The sequence below is a fragment of the Symphalangus syndactylus genome, chromosome 8 (genome assembly GCF_028878055.3).
Source record: "Symphalangus syndactylus isolate Jambi chromosome 8, NHGRI_mSymSyn1-v2.1_pri, whole genome shotgun sequence".
In the NCBI taxonomy this organism is placed as follows: domain Eukaryota; kingdom Metazoa; phylum Chordata; class Mammalia; order Primates; family Hylobatidae; genus Symphalangus; species Symphalangus syndactylus.
This window is the reverse complement of record NC_072430.2, coordinates 145,337,527-145,358,810: the sequence shown is the minus strand read 5'-3', so window position 1 is coordinate 145,358,810 and position 21,284 is coordinate 145,337,527. Positions and strand designations below refer to the sequence as shown.

The window sequence follows — 21,284 nt, the reverse complement described above, 5'->3', positions numbered from 1 at the left end:
CTCCCTGAACCCATACCTAGCCATGCACCCTCTGGAGGGCACGACTCTCTGAACCCATACCTAGCCATGCACCCTCTGGAGGGCACGACTCTCTGAACCCATTCCTGGCCATGCACCCTCTGGAGGGCGTGCCCCTCTGAGCCCATTATACCTGGCCATGCACCCTCTGGAGGGCATGACTCTCTGAACCCATTCCTGGCCATACACCCTCTGGAGGGCGTGCCCCTCTGAGCCCATTACACCTGCCATGCACCCTCTGGAGGGCACGACTCCCTGAACCCATTCCTGGCCATACACCCTCTGGAGGGCGTGCCCCTCTGAGCCCATTACACCTGTCTGTACACTCTTCGAGAGCATGCCACCCCGTGCCTGCTATACAGGCGTGGACGCTTGCTTCAGCTGCACCGCCTCCTGCACTCTGTATTCATCACAAGAGCAGGCTGAGATACTTCCTGGCAACATGGAGGCGAGGCTGCCAGATTAACCTGCCGCTTAAACACCTGAGAGTCCAGATTAGCCTCTTCCTGAATGCAGGGCTGGAGTGGCCTGAACGGCCAGAACACTGAGGCCAGGAGTTGGTGAAGCCACAGACCATCGGGGAGTGTACGCAATTTCTTGCTACACACACACACACAAAAAAAAACACAACAAAAAAACCAGGCACATATGACCCTGCAGGAGATTATAGGGAAAACTGCCTGTCTGGAATGTTGGAGTTAAACAAAGAAAAAAGTCTTTCTCATGGATATGGAACGACACTACATAACCAAGATAGTCTCAAGAAAACTTAAGCTGAAAATGTACTTCAATGTGGCCCCAAAGACTGTTAGAGCTCCTCGGCATCTACCAGAAGCAAATAAAAACCCTTCCTAGAAAATACTATATGCATCTCAGGTTTCAAAGAAACTTCACAAATTTCCAAGGAAAACAAGCAGCTCTTAGTTAAAAAATAAAAAAAATCACCAAAGGCACAAGGAAACAAAGGACCATGGTCAGAAACCAGCAGAAACAATAGAACCAGGCCTTAAAGAATTTCAGATATTAGATAGTCAGACACAGGCTACAAAAAGACTATTTTTAACATGGTTCAACAAATAAATAAGAGGCTTGAAAATGTGAGTTAAGAAGCCAGGCGAGGTAGCTCATGCCTGTAATCCCAGCATTTTGGGAGGCTGAGGCGGGCGAATCACCTGAGGTCACGAGTTCAAGACCAGCCTGGTCAACATTGTGAAACCCCATCTCTACTAAAAATACAAAAATTATCCAGGCATGGTGGCACACACCTGTAATCCCAACTACTCAGGAGGTTGAGGCGGGAGAATCGTTTGAACCTGGGAGGTGGAGGTTGCAGTGAGCTGAGATCGTGCCACTGCACTCCAGCTGGGTGACAGGGCAAGACTCTGTCTCAAAAAAAAGAAAAAAAAAAGAAAAGAAAATAGAAAATGTGAGTTAAGAGTAAGCTATTTAGTATTTGGGAAAGAATCAAAGAGAACTCTTAATGAGGAAAAATACAATATCGGCAATTTAAGCTAAGTAGGCAAATTTAACAGAGATTAGACATCAGAAGAGAAAACTGATGGACAGGAAAGGAAATTTGAAGAAATTATCTAGAATATAGTCCAGGGTAATAAAAAGAACAAAATCGTGAACTGTGCCTGGGAGACAGCGTAAGAATGGCTAACACATGTCTAGCCAGAGCTCAGAGGAGGGGAGATGGATGATGAGCACCGGCAATGTTTAAAGAATATTGACTTCCCCAAAATAACAAGCGACACAGAGGTTCCGCGAACCCTAAAGCGGGATAAACAAATAAATCTACACCCAGACACAACACAGAGACACGGCACAACAACCAAGTCGGAGCAGGGGTCTTAAGAGCAGCCGGTGAGAAGCCACGTTACCTTGATAAGGGGCCAGTCAGAATCCAGGCAGCCTGGAAGCTGACTTCTCAACAGCAGCAGCGGAGAGAGAAAGAGAAAGCGTATCTTCAAGGTGCCGAGAGAAAGCAGCTGTCAACCAGCGAGAACGGCTCTCAAGGAGAAAGGGGAAATAAAGACCTGGGTGATCGAATGCCAAACTGAGCTCAGGGACCCTCTCCTTCCGGCATTTGTTCTCACACAGCGGAATCCGCTCCTGCGGTCCTCAGGCGACCTGCCCAGTGGTCCAAGGACGGGGACCAGGCAGTGGGAACATGAGATCTGCCTCAAATGCCTCGAGCCAGAAGGCCTGGCATAGGCGATGACTCCTTGCTGATAGCACGGCTCCGGCTGACGCTATGCAGAGGCCGGCATTCCCTCTCGGGGTGTAAACCTCGGCTGGTTTGTCTGACACCCGCCTTTCAGGAGCAGCAGCTGTGGGGGGCTCGGGGCTGGGACCTGGCCCCTACTGGGGTGAGTGGCGGCCCCTCTGGGACAGGCTTGTCTGAGGGACGTCTGTGGAGGCAGCCTGAGGCCAGAAACGCGGCTGCCCCTCCGGCTCCTGCCTCCTATTGGCGCTGCACATCTTCCGGGGGCCCGTCGTCCTGGGGAAATCCTTGCCCGTGGTGCCCGTAGCGTGCAGGGGCTGGGCGTCCAGGCCCCCTTTGCTGGAGGGCTGTTGGGAACACCTTCAGGCCCTCAGGGACTGCCTGGCTGGAGAGTCACGTTACCCAAGGCCACAGCAGCTTCAGAGGGTCCCACGACCATGGAGAGATCCGAGCAGGGCATCAACCCCTGGACGTCTCCCTCCTACAGGGACTGGTGCCTGGAGCCCTGTGCCCTGACCCCCTGCATGCCTCAAGGTTTCAGAAGTTGGACTGGGTAAGGCTGCAGGGGAACCTGGGGGGCCACAGCCAGGTGCTGTGAGCAGCGGTGCAGCCCCAGGCTCCTTCCAGGGTCCCCCCTGCTGAAGTCTGGCCAGGAGTTCGGTCTATGGAAACAACCTGCCTCTCCAAACAGGGTGGTTCACACCAGAGCTGGGATGCGGCCCCAGTGCCCCATTCTGAAAGCCCTGCCCTCCTTCTCTGGGTGGGGGGCAATAGGGGTGGACCAGGAAGTGCCTCACTCCACAGACTGCTGTGGCCAAGCCGGGTTAGGGACATGGTGTGGCAAGAAGCTGTGGCCTTGTCCCCAAGAGGGAGAGCCGCTGAGCCAGCGCACCCTCACCAGGTCCCTGCCTGCTACCCAGCCATAGGCACCCAGACAGGCGGCCGCCATGGGGTGGGCAAGGGTTGAGGGAGCACCTGTCTCTGGGCCCAGCGCCTCAGCTCCAGCTCGCCCTGCAGGCGCTGCATGCTGCCCGTCGTCCCCGCCAGCTCCCGGGCCAGCGCGTCGTTGGCCTTCTTCATGTGCTCCAGCTGCTCCCGCAGGAGCGCGTTCACCTGGCAGAGGCCGGTGCTCCTGGACAGACAACCCACAGGGCATGGTGGGGGTAGGCGGCCTGTCCTAAGAGAGACACTCAGAGTCTTTAAGTCAAGTGGCTTGAATGGAGCCCCAAACCCTCTGGGCCCAGCTGACCCCGGCTCAGGTTCACAGCCCCTGCTCTGCCCCCATCTGCCATGGGCCCCACAAGGGACCCCTAAACCGAGTGCCAGCATCAAGGTGGCTCTACCAGGTGCCAGCCCAGTGCCCTCCTGCCTTCCTGCGATATCTGCCCTCTGTCCTCCCCCAAGCCCCTGCCCCTAGCTCTCCTGGCTCTGGCTCTGCAAACTTGGCCCGCCCCTCAATGCCTGAGACAAGGTGCCGGGGGCTGGGAGGGAGGTGCCCTTCGCCGGGCGGGGTGACGCGGAGAGGGAGTTGGACATGCCCGGGGTTGGGGACAGCCTCTGCTGCACCCTGGGGCCTTCCCCACCATGAGTAGGTCCACACTTGCTGCAGTAGGGGTGCAAGTCCTCCAGGTGGGTGGACCTCGGGAGCCGGCATCCCCGCCAGGCCGCCGTGGTTCACTCACTGCTCCTCTCTGCCCCCCAGGCCTAAGCCGTGGTTCTCACTGCTCCTCTCTGCCCCCCAGGCCTAAGCCGTGGTTCTCGTTGCTCCTCTCTGCCCCCCAGGCCTAAGCCGTGGTTCTCACTGCTCCTCTCTGCCCCCCAGGCCTAAGCTGTGGTTCTCACTGCTTCTCTCTGCCCGCCAGGCCGCCATGGCTCTCACTGCTCCTCTCTGCCCGCCAGGCCACCGTGGTTCTCACTGCTCCTCTCTGCCCACCAGGCCACCGTGGTTCTCACTGCTTCTCTCTGCCCGCCAGGCTGCCGTGGTTCACTCACTGCTCCTCTCTGCCAACCAGGCCACCGTGGTTCTCACTGCTCCTCTCTGCCCGCCAGGCCACCGTGGTTCTCACTGCTCCTCTCTGCCCACCAGGCCTAAGCCGTGGTTCTCACTGCTCCTCTCTGCCCACCAAGCCTAAGCTGTGGTTCTCACTGCTTCTCTCTGCCCGCCAGGCCGCCATGGTTCTCACTGCTCCTCTCTGCCCGCCAGGCCACCGTGGTTCTCACTGCTCCTCTCTGCCCACCAGGCCACCGTGGTTCTCACTGCTTCTCTCTGCCCGCCAGGCCACCGTGGTTCACTCACTGCTCCTCTCTGCCCACCAGGCCTAAGCCGTGGTTCTCACTGCTCCTCTCTGCCCGCCAGGCCACCGTGGTTCACTCACTGCTTCTCTCTGCCCGCCAGGCTGCCGTGGTTCACTCACTGCTCCTCTCTGCCCACCAGGCCTAAGCCGTGGTTCTCACTGCTCCTTTCTGCCCGCCAGGCCACCGTGGTTCTCACTGCTCCTCTCTGCCCCCCAGGCCGCCACGGTTCTCACTGCTCCTCTCTGCCTGCCAGGCCTAAGCCTCCTCTTGGGTTATTTTTCTTCCCCCTCAAAACTGGTTTTCAAAAGTTTCTCAGCATTCTGATTCCTTTTCCAGATTCCTGGAGGATGAACCAAATGTGGCAATATTCTACAGACAGCTTAACCTCCCCAGGTCTGGGAGACTGGTGGGCCTTGGTTACTGTGGGGGGCTGGGTTAGTGTGAGGGGCTGGGTTAGTGTGGGGGGCTAGGTTAATGTGGGGGCTGGGTTAGTGTGGAGGCTACGTTAGTGTGGGTGGGGTTGGGTTAGCGTGGGGACTGGGTTAGTGTGGGGGCCGGGTTAGTGTGGGGGGCTCCGTTAGTGCGCGGGTCTCGGTTAGTGTGGGTGGGGCTGGGTTAGTGTGGGTGGGGCTGGGTTAGCGTGGGAGGCTGGGCTAGTGTGGGGAGCCGGGTTGGTGTGGGGGGCTGGGTTAGTGTGGGGATTCTGGGTTAGTGTGGGGGGCTGGGCTAGTGTGGGGAGCCGGGTTGGTGTGGGGGGCTGGGTTAGTGTTGGGGGGCTGGGTTAGTGGGGGGCTCGGTTAGTGTGGGAGCTCAATGTGGTGGGGCTGGATAAGTGTAGGGGGCTAGTTAGTGCGGGTGCTGGGTTGGTGTGGGGGGCTGGGTTAGTGTTGGGGGGCTGGGTTAGTGCAGGCAGGGTGGGGGCCGGGCAGAGGCCCCCTTGATAAGCCCAGGCATGACACTGTCAGCGACATCTCAGGGTGTGAGAGTGGGTGATCCACACACTGGACTCAGGTGTGGCTGGTGGCCCGGGTCTGTTGCCAGGGTCCTAATGTCAGCGCTCACTGACAGCGATGGTGGGGGGGGGCTCTGTCCCTCTCTGCCACTCCCTCCCTGTCATTCATGAGCCAGGTTGACCTGTGGCAGGGAGGATGGCAGAGCGTGGAGAGGCTGCCACGTGGAAGGCTGGCACCAGTCCCGTCCCCCATGGTGAGCAGCCGCTGCTCCTGGCGTGTGGAGTGGGGGAGGGGTCTGATAGTGATGAGTACAATCGTGATGCTGCTACTATAATAGGGATGCTGCTGAGCCACTCAGAGGCTGGGACAGCATTGCCTGGTCTCGTGAGAGGCCCACACTGAGCCCAGGAGGCTGTTTCACTGTTTCCACTCGGCCTGGGCTCTCCCCACAGCAAGAGGGAGCGCACTGCAGGCCCCCACACTGCCCAGCCACTCAAGTCAGTCCCCGCTCCCAGCCGCGCCTCCTCCAGCCCCCTGCCCTGCCCTGCCAGGCCGTGGAGGCCTGGGTTGACTCCTGCAGGGAAACTGAACTCACAACTGCTTTGGAAAGAGCTGTCAGTAGCCCCAAGGCACAGAGGGTCCCACTGCCTCTCGGGAGGATGGCTGTGCTTCCTGCAGCCCTGACTGTCCCCCACCTGGCCTCACCTCTCCTCGGCAGCCTCCAGACGGCCAAGGGCCTCCTCCAGATCCACGCTGTGCTCCAGCTCCGACCTCCGCAGCTGAGCCTCAGTGGTCTCCAGCCGGGCCTGCAGCTGGGGAGGAGCAATAGCCCACCTGGTCTGGCTGCTCCTGAACCTGCCGGGCAGGGGCTGGGGCATCTTGGGCACAAAGCCTACCCTGGTGGGGAAGAGAGGGCTCCCTGGGGCCCCACAGCAGGGGCTGGGGTTGGGTCAGGTGAGGCCCAGGCCCTTCCACACAATGAACCCGACAGGCGGCCTCCTGCCCTGTGCCAAGTGCCCACAGCTGGCAGAGGAGGGGAGGGGCAGGGGCACGCTGGGTTGCACTGATGTGCCGATCCCATCAGGCCTTGAGGACAGTGTGAGTATGGTGGCCCAGTGGGGGCACGGCTCTGAGGGCCGCTGGAGCCTGCCCACATTTCATTTACAGATGGGTAAACTGAGGCCCCACTGCCCCAGCTACCTGGGCAGCCCAGCCATCAGGGCAGGGGGAGGGGCTTCAGGGCTCCATTCAGGCACACAGGGGCAGGATGGAAGGTCACAGGGCTGTCTCTGGGGCTGCCCCCTGGAGAGTGAGTGAGTGTGGTTCCCCTCCAGCTGGGCCTCCTGCCTGAGTCCAGCACCTCACCTACAGGGGACAGGACCACACACACCATGATGTGGGCCCACTGCCCAGGGCCACTCCCACTGCCCAGGGCCACTCTGACATCACTGGGCCAAGACTGAACTGGGGCCCCGGAAATCAAGGGCCAAGGATGGCCCAGGTGGAGGGGTGGATGGGAGGGCAGCAGGCCTGGGGCCTCAGCTGTGGCTGTGCCTGGGCCGAATGCATGGGAGAGCAGAGGGGCCCCTCCTCAGCCACCAGCTGGAAGAGAAGGGGGCGTCGGAAGACCCTGGAGGAGCTGGGTGGGGTCTGGGGATGCCACCCCAGGGTGGAGATGCCACGGTCAGGCACTCTGGCCACCCAGACCCCATTCCGCCTGTCTTGGGGGTAACGTGGAGTGAGACCCAGCCTCCTGGCACCCACACTTTGCCTGCTGAGCCGCCTGGGAGCTGGCGTGCACTAGGCTGCTGGCGAGTTTGGATCTGACTCACGCAGCTTACTAATCTGTCGGCAGCATTTCTGCGGCTTCTATTCCCACCAGCCTGTTCCCAACATCTCCCCACCCTGTGCTAGGAAGGTGCCTCCCCCAAGGCCTCCCCACAGCTGTAGGGGCTCCCAGGGAGAGTAGCCTGGCTGGCAGCTCATGGATGTGCTGGGGCCCCCATCAGGTGGGGTGGACCCCAGGTCCTGCCCTCAGGGGCTCCCAGGGGTGTCAGCAACAATGGAAATGTTCCCGTGTGGGGGTCAGGGCGTGATAGAACTGGGTGGGGAGCAGAGAGTGGGCCCCTCGGAGAACTGAGGGCACCCCTGTGGGGCTGGTGCTGCCGTGATCCTGGGAAGGACCCTTCCAGAAGGTGAGGCCCCCTGGGGACCCCTCAGGCATTCAGTACTGGCCACTGGTCACGTGACTAAGAAGGGGCCAGATCTGGTTCAGGGGTTCAGATCTCAGCCCCAGTAATGGTGGTGCGGCCTGGGTGACCGCTGGCTGGCTCTGAGCCTCGACTTCCTTATCTGGAAAGTGGGGTCATGTGACTTGCCATGCAGAACCGGGGAGCTCTGAAGATGGCCTGGGTGCAGCAGGGGCCCTGAGTCCCCCACAAGGTGGGCTGGACACCGCACTCCACGCACTGGCTCCTTGCCAAGTCCTGCCTCAGAAGCCAGCATGTCTTGGAGCGGCCGACATAGGAGAGAGGCTCTGGCCTAGCAGGTTTCTTGACCTTTCTGCCTCGGTTTCCCTGTCTACACAATGGGAGGCCCTCCCCAGCTCCACATTTTGTGACTAAATATGCCTCTCACTCACCTCACAGGTGACCCTGGAAGGCACCGCAGCCACCAGGGGACCAAAGATACAGCCCTGCCTCTGGCCCCTGTCCTCTGAGGTCCAAGTGGCCCCGGCCAGCCTCAGTTGTCAGGAAAGGGCCGGGGGACTGGGGTGGAGCCATTTCTCTGCGAGCTCCATCTGGGGTTGGGGTCGGTGCCTGCTGGCCTGCTTTCCTCTGCTGTGCAGGTGCCAGCTTTGTGCCAATGCTGGGCAGAGCACTGGGCCCCGCGAGTCAGGACTGGCCAGGCCACCCCACAGGGCTCCCGGGCAGGTGCAGGGACAAGTCAGTGCCTAAGCTGGGTTGCGAGACCTAGGGGACACGCTGGGCATCAGAAAGGCCTGGGCACGTGCTGCTTGGCCTCCCACCTCTGGCCTCAGTTATCCCATCTGTTGCCTCAGTTTCCCCATCTGTTGCCCAGGGTTTGAATGTCCCCTAGCTGACACTCTGTCTTTCCCAGTCTTAGAAATTGCTGATGGTCCCAGGCTCTGACTGCTGTCCCAACAAGTGACCCCTTACGAAGGGCCAGGCTGCTCCCTCCCGCCTGCCCTGAGTCTGCTGCACACACGCACCTGCTCGCTGACCACACGGCACCTGCTGGCCAGCTCATCTCGCTCGGCACTGGCCTGGGCCAGCAGGTCCCCCAGCCGGGTCAGCTCCTCCTGCAGAAGCTCGTTCTCCTCTTGCACTCGGGCCACGGTGGCCGTCGGCTCCTGTACCCCTGCTGCACGGTACCTGGGTCAGCCCGGGTGGCCAGACCAGGGCCCACCTGCACTCAGCCTTGTGCCCTGTCTCCACGGTGGGACCCTGGGCTGGCCACCAGGCTCCAGCTGCTGGACCTGCCCCCATCTCCTGGGAGAGGCCCCAGCTCTGAGCTGGGGACCCTAACATAGGGAGGCAGACTTCACACTCTGAGCCCCACTTCCTCTCATGTTAATTGGAATCCTACCACCTCCGAGCACCTGGACCCCAATGCAGACCCAGGCCCAGGCCGAGCCCCAAACAAATGGCAGCAGAGTGTGTGGGCGGCCTGGACGCTGGGCACTCACCCTGTCTATGAAGTTGTGAGCCCTGTTGCTTCTGGGGGAAGGGACCTGGTCCCCAAGTAATAAAGTGCTTTTGTAAATACACACACAGCCAGTTCCCCAGGCCTGCAGGAGGCCAGACAGACCCTGGGAGAGAGGGATCCCTGGGACCCATGCAGGAGGGAGTCCTGGGCATACACAGGACAGGCGGCCTGGAGCTGGTTCCTCAGCCGCCAGGTGGACAATTGGAGGCAGCGCAGGGGCCTGGGGAGGGTGCAGGACAGGCAGAGCCCAGGGGGGTGGGCGTCTGTGCTCCCTGAGTGCCAGTGTCTGGCATTTCCACGCTGAGGAATAAACCAACACCAAGGAAGCGGAGACTCAGGTGGCCACAAGTGTGCCACACAGAGGCAGCCCTGCTCAGGCCCTGCTGAGTGCCCTGTGGGTATCGATATGATGCCCCTGAGGGTGGCCCTGTGGGGGATGGGGCCAGCCCCAGGCCCAGGACTGTCCCCCACGCCGTCACCTTGGCCAGCCCCGGGCCCAGGACTGTCCCCCACGCCATCACCTTGGCCAGCCCCGGGCCCAGGACTGTCCCCCACGCCATCACCTTGGGGTGGCTCCTCACTCAGGCTGCCGGCCACGATCTCACGGATGCGGGTGGGCACGGGGGTGGGCGAGGCCTGCCGGCCTTCCCCACGCACGGTCAGCGCCCGGTCTTCCCTGCTGGCTGTGGGACTCAGAATGGTGTCCTCCAGTCTCTGAAAGACACCCCCAGAGATACCTGGAGATGGCAGCCCCCAACAGCTGCCAGGCACCCTCTACGATCCCACTGAATGGGAGCCACCACAGGGCCACCCCAAGGCAGCAGAGTGCCCTGGAGAGGACAGGGCGAGGCTGGGCAGGTCACTCAGGCGCATGCCTTGGCTCTCCACCTGTGGAGTGGGGCTGCGCCTGTCCCCAGGTTCTGGAGAGGAGGACCACACCCAGCCGAGGTCAGCAGGAGCAGGTACTGCACTTGGGGCTCTGCCCTGTCTTGGTGGGGGCTGGGCTGAGCGCTGGGTAAGCGGTCGCCAGTCCCCTAGGGGATGCTCACAGGCAGGTTCCTTTATCTCTGCTCCACAAGAAACCCAACATCCTCGCCCACCTGGAGCAGGTGGTCTCACAGCTTGTTTGCACGGTGGGGCCAGAGGAGGGACCTAGACCCCACGCAGCAGTCACAGAGCCCAGTGTGTGTGGGCGGGGGGGGGGTGGGGGCTGAGGACGGGTCAGAGGGCTGAGGCTGAACCCATGCTTCTCTGCTCAGCTGCCCACTGCCCTCCACAGGCTCGGTCCATCGGGAGGGTGGGCAGGCCCGGGGCTGCACGCTCGAGGCTCCGAGGATGAGCAGGGCCCGTGGAGCCCTCTCCTCCCACGGCTGTGAATTCTGGGTGGAGTCTGGGACTCCCACCCTCAGGCTGCCCTCAGAGGGCTGCTGGGCCGGGGCAGCGAGGGCAGCGAGGACAGCGAGGACAGCGAGGACAGCCTTCCTTCCCAGGTGGGTCCTTCACGAAAGCCAACCGCCAGGGAAGAGGCTCCAATAGGCCCAGAAGTGGGCAGGAAGGCCCAGGACCTGGGCTCACACTCGGGAGGTGTTTGCTGAGTGACTGCCCTTCTGCCCCAGGAGCGCCTGGGTGTCCTGGGTACCCCAGCCTGGTTTTGAGGGTCTTGGGCTCTAATGGCATTTTGCCGGGCAGGGGCACAGCTTGGGGAGGGCCGGGACCCCAGGGCAGGGGACTCCTGCCAGGTGGAATAGATTACTGACTGTGGGCAGGACACACAGGCCGCCTGTGCCAAACCAGCAGAAGCCCAGGCAGGTCCCGCAGGAATACGCAAGGCCACAGCTGTCCCCGGCCTGCTGCCTTAAGGAATACGCAAGGCCGCAGCTGTCCACGGCCTGCTGCCTTAAGGATATCTGAATTTCAGGCAGTGAATTAACTACTAAAGGGTGACCGGATGCTTGCCGGGGAAGCTGGGATGGGATGTCCACTCCTAGGGGCTCTCCAGCATGGCACCCTAGAGTCCCAAGTCCTCCTTGCCTAGCTCCTACACCAGCACGGAGGACCCCTCTCCCTGGGGTCTGCAGAGCAGCTCCCCCACCTTGTGCCTCCTGGATCTTCCTCCTGACCAGGGTCCTCATGGGTGACCACTGAGCTGCCTCCTGCCTCCCATCTCTTGGCCCTCCCTGAGACCCTGTTTGCGTCCCCGGACTCTGACCTCAGGCCTGGGCTGGTGGCTGTGCCCTGCTCCCCCACCCTGGCCCTCCTCCCAACCCCAGCCAGGCCTTCTGCACCTGGTACATGCTGTCCGGCTATCTCGGATGCTCCCTGGACACAGGCCTCCTCCTCCATCTGCACCCCAAAGATCGCGGCCCCCCTCGCCGGGGTTGGAGAGCCACAGCAGACCCAGGCTCAGCATGGCGCCTGGAGAGGCCCTGTTCTGATCCTGCCGCCCTGTGAAGGGCAGCCACTCAGCAAACGCCTCCCCACTATCTGCTGAGGTCTGGGGCCAGCCCGCCATCCTCCCGACAGCCCGTGCACCAGGGTCTGCCTCTCAGTCCCCTGGGAGGTCTTGGGAGGCCGTCACTGCAGGTTCTCCCATTGCCTCTTCTTCTGGAGGGAGTAATGGGCCCCCCTTGGGAGCAGCAGCCCGGTGGGGGAGGGGGAGGGAAGTCCCTGCTCCTCCTCCTGGGCCCAGCTGGGACCCAGGTGCCAAGACCACCAACCAGGAGGAGAGCTGCGGGAAGGGGCTCAGCCATTCTGTTCTAAACCCGTTATTTCGCACAGCGGAGAACGGAGGCCCAGCAGGGTGGCAAGAGGCACCCCAGGCTCCTTGATCAGAGACCATCAGGCTCCTCTCAACACCCCCAGGCCGGGAAGGGCTCTGCCCCGCCCTCTCTCCGCCTGCTCAGCAGCTCCCGCCCTGCGCTCCCCCGGGCATCGGCGGCGCCACCCGCTAACGGGAAGGCTGCAGTGCGGCGTAAACTTGACTCATTCCTAACATTTACAGAGGGTCACTTATTAGCGGGACGTCCCGAGAGGCGCTGGGGCGTAATGGGTTCCATCTGTGGACGGGTGCCTGCAATGGGCCGCGGCCCAGCTGGAGCCAGAGGGGGGCGCGGGCAGCGCGGGGGGAGCGCAGGGGGCGCAGGGGGCGAGGAGGGGGCGCTGGGGGGAGCGGGGAGCGCAGGGGGCGCGGGGGCACAGGGGGAGCGCAGAGGGGGGCGTGGGGGACGCAGGGGTCGTGCAGGGGGGCGGGGGACTCAGAAAGGGGGCGCCGGGGAAGTAGGGGGCGAGCAGGGGGGCGCAGGGGGGCGCAGAGGGGGGCGCAGGGGCGTAGGGTGGGCGCGACTTTGGAGTGTGAGGGCAGCGCCGCCCCCATGGAGCCACCCGGAGGAGAGAAGGGCTGAGGGAAGGAGCGAGCAGGGGAGAGGCAGGGATGGGAGGGGAGGGTAAGGAAGGGAAGGTGGGGGTCGGCGTGTCCGGAGGCCTGTGCCGCCAACCTAAGCGCTTAGGACCCCGCCGAGGCTGCTTTCTTCCCCACGGCTCCAGGGTGGTCCTGAGGGTCTGCACCGCCCACTCCCCAGGCCCCTCCCGGGGGCTCTGCGCTGCCACCTGCGCCAGCGGGTCCGGGCAGAGCGTCCCCTCCGCGACCTGTGGGTCCTTCTGGGCCTGCCGTTTTCCCGCCTGGGGCCTCTACGGGGTGGGCCCAGGCTGTGGCCCAGCGTCCGCTGGAGGTTTGTATTCTAGAAGGCCTCGCGGTGGGAGGGAGCACCAGGGCTGGAGTTCACTTTCCCCTAAGGCTCCAGACTCACAGTTGAGCCCTGCCCGTATCTCTTCCTCCTGCCCCCAGCACCCTCTTCAGCTCAACCTGCGTTAAAGACCCCAGGGAGGTCACAGCCCCTGCATGGAGCTACCCTAGGGGTAACTGGCCCACTCAACCCGATCCGGGCCCTGAGGGGGGTGGCCCAGTAGGGAGAGCCAGCGGGTCCTCACTGCTGCGCCACCCCATTTGGTTGTGTGGAGAGGGACAGCCGAACCTTGGGGGAAATGTGGGCTCCCCATATCTCTGCCTCTGCAGGGTCAGAGCAGAGCTCCCCTCTAAAAGAGTTGGACTGGGGTCCTTGCTATGCCACCAATAAACAGAGACCGTGGGTGTGTTTCCCCCCACCTCATGTCCCCATCTGTGAAATGGGACCGTTGGCCATCCAGGCCCTCCTGGATCCCAGGGCTGGGGGCTGGGGCTCTGTGAGGGTGCAGTGGATGGACCACGTATGGCCTCAGCTGCCTGCCCCCAGCTGGCCACCAGCCTCTGGGAATGCAAGCTGCTGGGATCTTGCTGGGAGGCAAATGACCTCCCACCCTCTGATGGAATCAGAACTCTCTTGTGGATCCAGAGTCCCACCTGCACTTTGGCACTTGCTGGGGACCGGAGGTTTCAGGGTTGCTGCCAGGGCCTCTCCTCCTACACCCCTTCCCCATTCCAGGGTCTTGGCCAAGATCCTGGAATGGGGGGCCGGGAGGTCACCTTATCATACTCCATGCTGCAGATAGGGAAACTGAGGCCAGGGACACGACCCCAGCTCTCCACTGGGGTAGGGTGGAGTCAGAGCACACCTGCCAGCCTGTACTGCCTGCAAAAGTCTTCCGCCTGCGGGGAGGGCGCAGGGACTCTAGGTCTGCACCGAAAAACCAGAGTCTTGGCTTTATCTGAAGGCCACACTCTTGTGCTGATTCCTACCCCTGCACCTGGGGCATGACCTTGGAGATGCTGTCAGGGGTCAGAAGCCTTGGAGGGAAATCCCCTACACCCTTGTCAAAGCCACTTGAAGCAGGCACGGTCAGGGGCCTGCTGAAGCTCAGACCCAAGGGTCACTGGCCCCACCAGCCTTCAGCAGCCCCACCACCCCTGTCGTCCCGTCCTGCTTGGACAGCTGCCTGAGCTGGGGGCAGGAGGGGGACGGAGAGGGGGAGCATGTTCATCGGGACCCCCGCCCACCCCCCAGCAGGCTCCTCGGTCAGCCTGGGTCACCCTCATTGAGGGGTGGAACCCTGAGTGAAGGGTGGGGTGGAGGGCGAACCTCCTGAGTGAGGGGTGGGATGGAGGCAGCTCCCAGCCAGAGGGTGGAGGGTGCCTTCCCTGAGCTCCAACAGTGCGCCCGTGTGGCCGCGAGGAGCGCTGCAGGGGGCTGCCAGGTCTTGCTCTTGTAGAACGGAGGCTGGGGCTGGGGGTTTGGACGGCATCGGGGACCAGTGCTCAGTGGAAAATGAAAGATGTGTGTCCACGAGAGTGAAGGCGCGTGCCAGCATCGGCCCGCAGGGTTCTCCGCGCTCTCCACTTGCAAACGTTTTCACATCCATTGTCCTGACCTGCAATGGAGGCTTCTGGCCTCCGCCTTAATGGGTGAGGAGGGTGAGGCTTGGCACCTCTGAGACTTGCTCAAGGGCACCTGCTTAGCAGCAGCGTTAGGACCGGGATCCCAGCCTTGGGCCCCCACTCACGCACAAGGGTGGTCACTGATGAGCCTTCCCAGCGGCGGTGTCTGGACTTGGCTCCGCTGCAGTTCTCCTCCCCTGTGTGCCCCCTCCCCAGCCTGAGCAAAGGGCAGGGAACCACGCAGCTTCTGGGCCGGGCAGCAGCCCCTTTCCTCCTGGGTCTGAGCCCAGCCATGCTGCGGCTGCTGCCTTTCTCTCCCGGGCCCTCCATGGCCCTCCCAGCATCCCTGGGTGGGGAAGTCTGGCCTTGCCAGGAGCAGGCACAGCTTGAAGAACACATCTGAAGACAGGGCCTCCGGCCAAGTCCAGCCACCGGACGTCTGCTTGCCGTCCTTCCGCAGCCCGGCCCGCCGCAGAGAGGGCCTTGGGCTGGGTGGCCTCCCGCCAGGCTCCATTTCCTTAGGAAAAAGAGCTTCTCTGTGCCTGGGATAACACCTGGCCTCCAAAATGCTGTATTTCAGCAACTGCTCAGCTTAAGTCTCTGTGTTTGTGGAGCACACTCTGGGCCTGGGCATCACGGAACATGCCTCTGTGGGTGTCAGTCTGCTCCTCAGGTGATGATAAATCTAGGCCACCCCTGCAGGCAGGACCCCGGCCGACCAGGCATTGAGGCAGGGATTGTGGATGGGGAGAGACAACTTCTCATTTCCTTCTATGCCCCCAACGAAATGCTTGGCACACAGACAGGCTCAGACGCAGCGCACTGCTCGGAAGACTGAGAGCTCAGCTGGAACTGCCTGAGTTTGGAATCACCAACGGCAAAATGACTCAGAACAAGGAACTCGAGGAGGGCAAGGGCCCTGTCTTTCCTGTTTGTCCCTGTGTCCCTGGTGCCCACGCAGGCTTCCTGGGGGAGGTGGGATAAGAAAGAACCCACCAGCTAGAGAGCCCGGGCACTGTGTCCATGTGGAGGGAGCTGTGGAAGCAAAGGTGGAGGCGTGCATCTCCAGGGGTCTGTGCAGGGCCTGGAGGAGGGGCAGCAGGGATGGGGGTGAGTGGGGCAGAGGAGGAACCTGGAGCCAGACTGTGAGGGCCTCGAATGTTCTGTGGAGGATTCTGGGACATGATCCTTGGACCACAGGGCTAGTGGGGTTTCCTGAGCGGGAGGATGGGCCCGTGTCGTTAGCACAGTGGCCCTGGCTGTGCCTGGCAGGGCCTGGATGCAGCTTGGGAGGTTTGGAGGTGGGCTGAGCATCTGCCTCTGGCTTGCTTGTGACAATGTGGAGCTCGGTGACAGGCACCATGGCCTGGCTACTTGGAAACCATCCACCGCTCCTGTCCTGTGGTGGGGACTCTAGACTTGGGTCCTTGGGATCTCCTGAGTGATAAGCGTGTCTTTTGTTGGCCTGTGGGATGACTGATGGCCAGGGCCCCTGGATAGCCGCAAAGTAAGGGCTGGTTACCAGAAAGACCACGGCACGATTAGAGCATTGGTGCTTTCAGCCCCACACCCCGACATCTGGGGAGAGGAGAGGAGCTGTCTCTGGAGCTGATCCCCAACGGCCAATGATTTAATGAATGTTGCCTACTTAATGAAGGTTCCATAGAAACCCTAAACCACAGGGCTGGGCAGGCTAGGCTGCTGAACACAAGGCAGTGCTGTGGGTGGTTGGTGTGCCCAGGGGCCTGGAGGCTCCATACCTGCCCCCTGTACCTTGACCTGGGCACCTCTCCTTCAGGCTAGTCCTGAGTTGTGTCCTTTATAATAAACCAGTAATCAAATGGGAAAGTCACTTCCAGAGTTCTGTGAGCTGTTCCAGCAAATTATCAAGTGGCGCAGGGAGTTGTAAGAACCCCTAATTCACAGGCAGTCAGAGAGAATACGGGGGGCCCAGGACTTGTGATTGGCATCTGAGGTGGGGCAGCTGTATGGGACTGAGTCCGTAAACTGTGGGTCTGTGCCAGCTCTGGATGGTTAGGGTCCGAACTGGATTGAATTGTAGGACAGCTAGTTGGTGTCCAGAGAGGTGGACAATTGGCTGGTGTCAGGAAAAACCCACACATTTGGTGTTAAAAGTGGTGTGAGTAACAACAGTTCAGACAGATAAGCCTTGCTCGGAGGGAAGTGCGTACGTTAGAGAGGTAAGAAGTGGGAGGGTAAGACAGTGCGGTTACTATGGAAGACGGCATGATGGGTCTCCACAAAGTTAAATGTAGACTCTGCGTGGTCCAGCCATCCGCTTCTGGGCATCTGCCCGAAAGAATTGAAAGCGGAGGCTGGAAGAAATATTTGTGCCCCGAGGTTCACAGCAGCATTTTCACAGTGGCCGACAGGCAGAAGCCACCCAGGCGTCCATTCAGAGATGAATGAATAAACAGAGTGTGGTCCGTCCATGAGTAGAATATTACTCAGCCTTAAAAAGGAAGGAAATGCCGTCGCCTGCTACAACATGGGTGGACCTCGAGGGCGTAATGCTCAGTGAAATAAGCCAGCCACGAAGGGACAAATACCATCTGATGCACTTAGACAAGGCTGCTAGAGTCACCAAGTTCATAGAGACAGAGAGTACCATGGTGGGGGCTGGGAGAGGGGGGAAGGGGGCGTGAATGTTGAACGGGGGCAGAGTCTCAGTTTGGGAAGATGAAAGTTCTGGGGCCGGGTGTGGTGGCTTACACCTGTAATTCCAGCACTTTGGGAGGTTGAGGCGGGCACATCACTTGAGGTCAGGAGTTCGAGACCCTCCTGGCCACCATGGCAAAACCTCGTCTCCACTGAAAATACAAAAAATAACTGGGCATGGTGGCGTGTGCCTGTAGTCCCAGTTACTGGGGAGGCTAAAGCACGAGAATTGCTTGAAGATGGGAGGGCGAGGTTGCAGTGAGCCGAGATCGCACCACTGCATTCCAGCCTGGGCGACAGAGAACGACTCTGTCTTAAAAAAAAAAAAAAGTTCTGGACATGGATGGTGGTCATGGTTGTTCAACGCTGTGAATGTGCTCAGTGCTACAGAATTGTTCCTAAAAATGGTTAAAATGGTCAGTTTTATGTTATGTATATTTTCCCACAATTTAAAGAAAAATGAAATTTTTATTTTTTAAAAAGTTTATTTCATTTTATTTTTTTGAGACAGGGTCTTGCTCTGTCTCCCAGGCTGGAGTACAGTGGCGCGATCTTGGCTCACTGTCACCTCTGCCTCCTGGGTTCAAGCGATTCTCCTGCCTCAGCCTCATGAGTAGCTGAGATTACAGGTGCCTGCCATCACGCCTGGCTAATTTTTGTATTTTCAGTAGAGACGGGGTTTCACCATGTTGGCCAGGCTGGTCTCAAACTCCTGACCTCAAGTGATCCACCCGCCTTAGCCTCCCAAAGTGCTGGGATTACAGGTGTGAGCCACTGCGCCTGGCTAGAAAAAAAGAAATTTTTGAAAAGGCTGAACAATCAATGAGTCAAGCACATATTTCCAGAAGTGAGATGAAGAACAAACTCAGAGAAACTGAAAGCAAAGGAAGAATGCATATGTAGGTTAAAGGAAGAATGCATATGTAGGTTAATGAAACACGAGATAAGAATACTATGAGGAGGATCGGTACGCGGCTAGTATCAGAAACGAGAAATGGGATGCCACTTCGGGGCAACCACTTCCTCCCCACTGTGCCCAGGACTGGGGTTCTGGACCCAAGGCTGTCTGGAGTCCTGGGAAATCCCTGTCTCGCCTGTCTCAAGCCTCCCAGCAAAGAGGGACAGCTGGTTACCCCACAGATCCTGCAGACATCCAAAAGACAGGAAGAAGATATTGTGAAGAACTTTTGCCAATAAACTTGAAAATTTAGATGTAATGGACAATTTCCTAGAAAAATAGCACAAATCAAAACTCAAGCCAAGGAACCGGAGTCTGAGGAGCCCCCAGCTCTGCGGGGACTGGGCTTCCTGTGCTGGGTTCCTCGTCGGGGACCCTGCGCCGCGCTTCTCCATCAGCTGCGGGTCTGGGTGCTGGAGATTCCGAGGAAGGGCACACCCCATCCCTCGAGGCAGCCACAGATGCCCCCACTTCACGAGTAATTTCAGCGGGCTTTGCGCTCCCCAAGTCCGACTTGCTCACCCCAGAGACAGAGGACTAGAGTTTCCAAGCCTGCCCCTTTACATCCAGTTCCAGCTCTGGGGTGGGGGCATTCTGAGGTGTTGTGCAGAGGTTGTGGGGGGGCTTCCAAAGGAGGGGAGAGCAGCTGTGGCCGGAGGAAGAGGGATGTCAGAGAGGCTCCTCCGGGCCTGGGAGCATGTTCACCATCCATCCAGAGCCACCACCCCTGGTCACAGGGGAGCCTCCTGCATCCTCAAGCCACAGCCTTCCTCAGGCCCTGCAGTCTCCCAGGCTGTAGCTGGAGGGTGGAGGGTCCCTACGGTTCTGCCGCCCATCCGGACAGCTGATCTGAGTGTCTGGTGCCTGCCTGCCTGCTCACTCTGGGGTAATGGCATCAAGATCTTAATCACTACAGCGAAAATAACAGGTGTCGGCAGGGCGGGCAGAGCTGACTTTGCTGGGGCCTGCGTAGCCTCCAGATGAGTTTCCCGGGGACAGTGGGAATTTGGGGGCAGGCAAAGCAAAGCATCTCTCAGCTACATTTGCACAGCGCTCATGCCCCTGCCTGATGTCAGCACTGGCCTGGGTTTCCCCCTCAGACCAGCCGCTAACCACAGCAGCTCCCTCCAACCCTTAAGCCTCAGCTTTCCTGACATCCGAGGGGATGAGAATCCTCACAGGGCTGCAAGTGTCCTGTAAATGTAGTGTGCCAGCTCTCCAGCCTGCATTCACCAGCCCTGCTCTCAGAACTCACGGAGCTGACACCCAGGCAGAGCTGGTGGAGCTCCAGGTGGAGGACGTGGAGGTCACCGCAGGTGGAGGAGGTAGAGGTCACCCCACGGCACCTCGTTGTCTTGTTGCATCACCTGATTCAAATACCCTGCCCTCGAGTCCTCGTGTGGCCCTGTGTGTGAGCAAACCCTGCATCTACTCTTTCACTTGGTCACCTGCACCAGCTGTGGCCATTTCTCTTTTCAGGTGACCCGTATTGTTTGGATAGGACCATGTCAGCCTGCCATGGCGTAGTTCTGAGATGCTGAGAGCTGGGTTAACAAGCAACCGTGAGTAAGCCAGTTCGTCAGGGGTTCCCTGCGATCCCAAGGGGTCCGTTGGAGGTGGGGCGGCCTGGCTGCGGTGGTCAGCAGCAGGTGACGGCAGTGCAGGGAGGAGGGATGTCTGAGGTGGGACTGCAGGCTGGTCTCTAGGTGGGCTCTGGGAAGTAGGGAGGCAAGGGGAGAGGGACACGGGACAATTCCCAGCCACTGTTGTCATGCACCAGGTGCTATGAAGACAGAACCAGAACATCTGGAAGCCACAGAATAGACACTAGGGCTAAGCCACAGCCTCCCACAAATGTGCAGCAATGGGAACACCACCCCAGAGAGGCCCTGCTGGCCCCCACACTTTGCCATGGGAGGGCAGTGAACAAGGTCCCAGAATGTCAGCGCCGAGGGCGTCTGGCCATCCCCACCCCCAGTGTGCAGCCTGCAAACCTGTGGCTGCCAGGGACGCTGGCCACCTGAACGTCCACAGCCAGCAGCAGCCCCAGGGTCTCTCTCCACCCTGCAAACCTGTGGCTGCCAGGGATGCTGGCCACCTGAACGTCCACAGCCAGCAGCAGCCCCAGGGTCTCTCTCCACCCTGCAAACCTGTGGCTGCCGGGGATGCTGGCCACCTGAACGTCCACAGCCAGCAGCGGCCCCAGGGTCTCTCTCCACCCTGCAAACCTGTGGCTGCCGGGGATGCTGGCCACCTGAACGTCCACAGCCAGCAGCGGCCCCGGGCTGTCTCTCCCCAGGCTCTCTCTCCTGGCTGAGGGCTGCCTGTGTGTGCGTGCAGGTGTGCCTGCTTGCATCCGTGACTGGCTGCACGCTCAAGGCAAACACGTGAGCAAGTGCAAAGTGCCCCGGGAGCCAGGAAGGTGCCTCCTTGCCACCCCCTCTCTCTGCCGCGTCCCTTCCAAAGAGCCCTGGCAATCTGCTCTCAGGAGGGTGCAGGGAAGTGACCGCCCCACTGACCTGGATCACAGTGTCCAGCCCCAGTAGGGGCTGTTGGGAGGCGTCCCCATTGCCAGGCTCACTGGAGGCAGAGCTCATTGCAGCCCAGAGTGCAGGACCCCAGAGAAGGCCGGGCTCTGCTACCTGGCAAGTCTCCAACTAGCCAGGGTCTTCCTTGGTGCACGGGCCCCACACCTGTGTGGCACCTGGCTCTGCAGTCCTGTGTCCCCAGCCTGGGCGCCCAGCTGCCCTCACCCTGTGGGTAAGACAGTATGGCCAGCTGAGCCCGTAGGTGTTGCTGTGGCAACTGGGACGCTGAGAGCTGGGTTTCCCTGGAAACAGGAGTGCAGGACCCTGCTGCTATGGGGACAAAGGAACGCTGTTGGCTGGAAGCAGTTTTCCCTGGAGACCTGGAACGCCCTGGGCGAAACTGTCTACCTGAGCAACGGCACCTGGGAGGGGCTGGCCTTTCCCCCAGACACCCCCTCCCACATTCGCTCCAGGGGGAGCTGTGTGCTTGCTGGACACACGGCAGGCAGAGGCAGCATGCAGATCACTG

At 60.5% G+C, this 21,284-nt stretch overlaps 1 protein-coding gene across 1 annotated transcript in view; it reads right to left on the bottom strand.

Moving 5' to 3' along the window:
* CROCC2 (ciliary rootlet coiled-coil, rootletin family member 2) overlaps nt 1-20,959 on the bottom strand; it is a 79,390-nt gene extending 58,431 nt beyond the window's left edge. The window contains exons 1-5 of the mRNA XM_055291226.2: nt 20,747-20,959; nt 9,786-9,936; nt 8,726-8,877; nt 6,199-6,305; nt 3,221-3,377 (exon numbers count right to left, since the gene is read on the bottom strand). Coding sequence (XP_055147201.1) covers nt 3,221-3,377; nt 6,199-6,305; nt 8,726-8,877; nt 9,786-9,936; nt 20,747-20,824 — 645 coding nt within the window. The 5' untranslated portion in view covers nt 20,825-20,959. The remainder of the gene's footprint in view (nt 1-3,220; nt 3,378-6,198; nt 6,306-8,725; nt 8,878-9,785; nt 9,937-20,746) is intronic.
* Between the last annotated feature and the right edge of the window lie 325 nt (nt 20,960-21,284).